The sequence below is a fragment of the Aegilops tauschii genome, chromosome 3, assembly GCF_002575655.3.
Source record: "Aegilops tauschii subsp. strangulata cultivar AL8/78 chromosome 3, Aet v6.0, whole genome shotgun sequence".
Classification (NCBI taxonomy): domain Eukaryota; kingdom Viridiplantae; phylum Streptophyta; class Magnoliopsida; order Poales; family Poaceae; genus Aegilops; species Aegilops tauschii.
In genome coordinates this window covers 600,771,155-600,776,122 of record NC_053037.3, presented here as the reverse complement: position 1 = coordinate 600,776,122, position 4,968 = coordinate 600,771,155, and the positions used below count along the sequence as shown (strand labels likewise).

General features: G+C 43.8%; 1 protein-coding gene across 1 annotated transcript; it reads left to right on the top strand.

Annotated features, from left to right (window-relative positions):
• Positions 1-364: 364 nt before the first annotated feature.
• Positions 365-4,373, top strand: LOC109779195 (protein IRON-RELATED TRANSCRIPTION FACTOR 2). Its single transcript, XM_020337803.4, has 3 exons — positions 365-930; positions 1,058-1,393; positions 4,168-4,373. The coding sequence occupies exons 1-3, from the start codon at positions 625-627 to the stop codon at positions 4,261-4,263; spliced, it is 738 nt and encodes a 245-aa protein (XP_020193392.1). The 5' UTR covers positions 365-624; the 3' UTR covers positions 4,264-4,373.
• The last annotated feature ends 595 nt before the right edge of the window (positions 4,374-4,968 follow it).

Below are 4,968 nucleotides of genomic sequence, written 5' to 3'. Positions count from 1 at the left end.
ATATTATATGTGACAAAAAATTTATATTTAAAAATTACATCCGTGTAGAAATCTAGTGATATACTTTTTATGACATATAACACATATTTAATTTCTCAAATCGATGACCTATAACTACACGAATGACTTATTCACCGAGACGGAGGTAATAACTATTTCGTGATATCATTGATTTCCGCTTTTTATATTAACAACTTCTGCATGGATATTGGAGCACTCTCAATATATATTTATAGTATATTACATGCACTCTCAATATTTTTTTTCCTAAAATTAGTTATCTGAAAATTATAATGGCATGTGACACTGACATCCCCTCATCTCTCGGCCTATATAAATGGGAGCTCCAGTAGACTCCATAGATCAGACCAGCCATGAGAAGTAGTTAATGCTAATCATCTCAATAATATTACATTAGTGAGCCTCCCCCCTACTACCAGGCTACTACTGCCGCTTCCTCTTGCGTCTTACAAAGAAAACTGCCATCAATTAGCAGCTAGATTGCTCGGCGGTTAGGAAACTAGTTAAGCTAGCTAGATTCCCTCTCTCATCCATCGTCTCTAACCTCTCCACACGAATTCGTCGACCAAGCAGTCGCAAGCTGCTGTGAGCTGCCGGCTGGCAATGGGGCACCACTACCAGCACTTCGAGGACCCGTTCGCGAGCAGCATGTCGTCGCTGGAGCCGGACATCTTCTCCGGCGCCGGCGTCCACCACCACCTCGCGCCGTCCCCGCAGTGGCTGGGCCTCGGAAACCACGGCATCCCAGTGGCGCCGACTGCCAACAACGGCACCTCCTCGGGCGGCGACGGCGACGGCTCGGGCTCCCACCGCAAGATCAGCCACAACGCCTACGAGCGCGACCGCCGCAAGGAGCTCAACGAGCTCTACTCCGACCTCCGCTCCCTCCTCCCCGAAGACGATCGCACCGTAATTACATCGTTTAATTAAACCCAACTCATTCATCTTCCTCCGTGGCTCTCATATAGTACATGGGAGAGGTTCTGTCATGAGCATCGAACCAATTTATCTTTTCCTTCAATTGACTGTGTTGCAGAAGAAGCTGAGCATTCCAATCACGGTGTCACGGGTGCTCAAGTACATCCCGGAGCTGCAGAAGCAGGTGGAAGGCCTGGAGAAGAAGAAGGAGGAGCTGACGCGGGCCAGCTGCAAGCCGGGAGTGCTGACCATGAGGGAGAACACGGCTCCGATTGTGTCCGCCACCTGCATCGACGACAGGGATATCATGGTCCAGGTCAGCCTGGTGAGCACTATGGCTGGAGATCTGCCCATGTCCAAGTGCATCAACGTGCTGGAGAATGAAGGTCTTCGCCTCATCAGCTCATCCACTTCCGCATTCCAGAACAGGACGTTCTACAGCCTTCATGTTCAGGTACACATCTGCCTTTAATTCCTGTTGGTAATCTCTGTCATCGATGCTTGTGTTTTGATATTTTGTGGATTCCTTTTGGTACTATGTCATGTGGATGCTTATGATTTTATCTTAACAAACAATATATAGTACGATGAGCTAAAACTCAGCAAAAGGCACGTCTATTTCTTTTTCTAAAGTGTTTAATTTGAGGACATTTTTGGGGGCTATTTTTTTGCTATATATGAAATCATATCTGGTCAGGCACTGCCACGAGTTATCTACTACTAGGACTAAATGTAAGTTAGTTACTTCAAATGCAAGTTAGTTTATTGTAATATTGGAATGACGTTTGCTTTGACCTCCATAGATCTCCCCCAACCCCATCCCCAATAAAAGATCATGATTGTTAACTCAAATCAGTGGTGGGGACTGTAGCCTACACTTTGAATTTAGAAGGGTGGCATAGTACAACAAATGGTGAATGGTACATTTCGTTTACCTTGACCAGAATTTGCAAGGACGAAGCTCATGCTAGGAATATGTACTGTAAATGTCAAAACAGATCACAACGAGTCTATCCGACTGCTCAAATGGTTCTTGGTTATAGTACCAAGAACTATTTTAACAGTATATAGTAGGGATTGCATGAAACCTCGTCATTCTAGGTTGACCAAGTTCCATCTTTTGGGCTTCGAGTTGCATTCTCTCCCTCCTTCTCCCTCCTCACAACCGCTCCCTCCTCCCTTACCCACAAACGACGCCTCCTACCTCCCCATCCTCTTTTCCCCTTGTCGTCGTTAGAGACCAGTGGCCAGGCAAAATTCCGGGATGGGTCAATGAAGGTAGCGCTAGGGAGGTATTTGCTCTAGTAGCCTTCGACAGTGACACATGATCTACCGGCAACCACTTGAAGCAAAGGATACGGCTCTGCAGCAATGATGGTGGTGTTTTTGGGCGGATCAACGGTTTCTAATGGTGAGGCGTCAGTGGTCGCGATCCCATCTGCTGGTACGCAGGCAATGGTGACATCCTTCTTTGTCCCAACGAGGTAACCCTCCGCTTTGGCGCACGGATGGCGCCATGGTCTTGCGATGCTAGGTGGTTCATGCAATGGGTTGAGGGTCTTAGACCTTCAGATCCGGTGGCAACAAGGAGTATGTATTGCCGATCAATTTTGCGCCACATGGGAGGACGGTGGAGCATGAGGACAGTACGAGACTGCGAGACTATCCCGTATTGGGATGTTGGCGGTGCCTGTGACCGTCCTCCCTCTCCAATCTTCACCTCATGTTTTACAATGACCTTCATCGTTTTGAGTGTTTGGTGGCGATTGGCACATGTTGCAGTTTGAATGTATGCTTGTGTGGGCATGGACTTCATTTGTGTGGTGTCTCATGTCAAGACCATGGTAGGCATGTAGCTACTTGGATCACGTAAAGTGGTGGTGACAGTATGTTGATGACTACGATTTGGTGATGCTCCTCAAATGCCCAGTCTCAAGCTCCAGGCAAAAAACCCATTGCATGACCCTAATTGCCTATATCTGGCAATGAAGATGTTTTTCATCATTACCTTATTGAAGGCATTTCTTTACGATTTTCTCAAACTTTATCTTCATGGTGAAAACTCAAGACCTCCCTATTGGTGGTTGTATTAGGCGACGTCGGCGCTTGAGCACTATTCCCTTCCTTGAGACTTTACTACTGGAGAATCTTTCTCATTATCCTTATGATGTGAAGATATGGTTGGTGCGGATATGGTCGTTCTAGTAGTTCTTCGTCAATGTTTTAATCGCTTTGGGGTTTCTTTTTTTCCCTCCACCTAGGAATAGCTACGGTCTTGTATTAGTTTTTGTGCATTTGTGTGGTTCTGATTATGGTTGTGTGCATCCTAATTATGCAAAGGCCGGGTGTGCGCTCATTGCATTTGTATTCACTTGATGCTTCATTTTGAGTTCATAAAATTCACCCTTTTGTCGAAAAACGTATTATGGTCTCCAACCTCCAAGGATTCAAACTACGAACATAGCAACATTCCTTAGTGATCAATCATCACACACTTGTCAAAGAGGACATGATCCCAATGTTTTGGTCCTTTCTTTAGACATGGGAGACACGAGCACTTGGTTGGATTAGGACTCTGCTTCTTACCATAGCTGCGTAGGCTGGGTCGGTTCATACTACGCTAAATCTAAGTGTGTCAGGGTCTTAATCCAATGTAGCTAGACCCACATGCACCTCGATTGGTCTTATTTTTTTTCTCACATCCTTTCCATCTTTAACTAAAGGGTGGGAGGGGCATCATGATCATGCTAATACAACTAAGGGAATAGATCAAGCTTGTTGTATTTGGATTTATGTCAAGGGAAAAGGATATATTATGACATGATTAAACACCAAAACTCTTGAACTGATGTTTTGCTTGTGTGGCCAACTGACTCCATTAAGCATAGGAAGTGTAACAAGTAAACAAAGAACATCGCCTTAATCGTTAGGCAATGACATATTTGGATGTGATAGAATGCATGTATCTTTTTCCCACTCTCTAGGCCTCTACTCCTTCGAGAGTCGATTAGTTGTACCAGCCAAAAATGGATATTTGGATGATATTTTTCTGAATCTTTATGTGGATTCCTACGTGTTATCCATTTTTTTCTAATACACTAAGCAGTAACACTAAAAATGTGTCGTAAACTTTTAAAATTGTATCTTAATATGTCATTATGATCAACCATGGAATGGCAATTTTATTCCCAAGAACTTACAACTCCATCATATTTCCCATTGAAACAGAGAACCCAACGAACGATGAGCAAGGAGTGTCCAGCATTTTGTGAAGAACTGGAGAACGTCATGAAGCAAAAGGCAGGATTGCGTCTACATCAGTAGTAGATTGTAGCACAATAATGGCGTATATTATCATACATGTTTAACTATGAACCAAAACGTATGTTGTATATATATAAGAAAATGATCTAAGATAAATAGTATTGATGCATGCATGATATATAATATAATGTAGGGTGTTCCACATAAATACTATTGTACATAAATTGTAGGTGTATCCATCTGCGTTTTGAGTATAGTAAGTATGCATGATAAAAACAGGCAAAAAAATTAATGTAGAGTTTGCCGCGAAGAAGTGGCGTCCACTCTCCTGAAAGACATCCATCTAAGCGCATCTCTAGCCTTTTCCATGTCCTTTCATCTCCTAAACTATTCCTCAACCTTAATCCTTCAAATTTTCATAGATTAAGCTACTTTCCACCCATCCCTTCCCCTAAACTTAACTTCTCAAATGAGGTTGACCCAACATAAGAGTCTGTCTCCGCCTTCTTCTTCATTCTGTGCGGCCAACGACGACTTATGGCATGTAGATGTTGTCCATGAGCTATCTGGACGCACCAAGGGTAGATTATTTGTAAAAGTAATTTGATAGAGAGTCACCGAGCATGACGTACACGTGCAAGGGAGGAATCAAGAAAGTCAGCGAAATCTGAGCCTATGGGCTACAATTTGGACACTTGTTTGTCTCAATGGGTTCTTCTACTATCCATACCCCTAGTGGCATGATGGTGTGGTCAAAGACGCAAT

Coding starts and splice junctions, on each gene's coding strand:
- LOC109779195 (XM_020337803.4), top strand. CDS start 625: ATGGGGCACCACTACCAGCACTTCGAGGACCCGTTCGCGAGCAGCATG. Junction 931..1,057: donor TCCCCGAAGACGATCGCACC/GTAATTACATCG, acceptor ACTGTGTTGCAG/AAGAAGCTGAGCATTCCAAT. Junction 1,394..4,167: donor TCTACAGCCTTCATGTTCAG/GTACACATCTGC, acceptor CCATTGAAACAG/AGAACCCAACGAACGATGAG.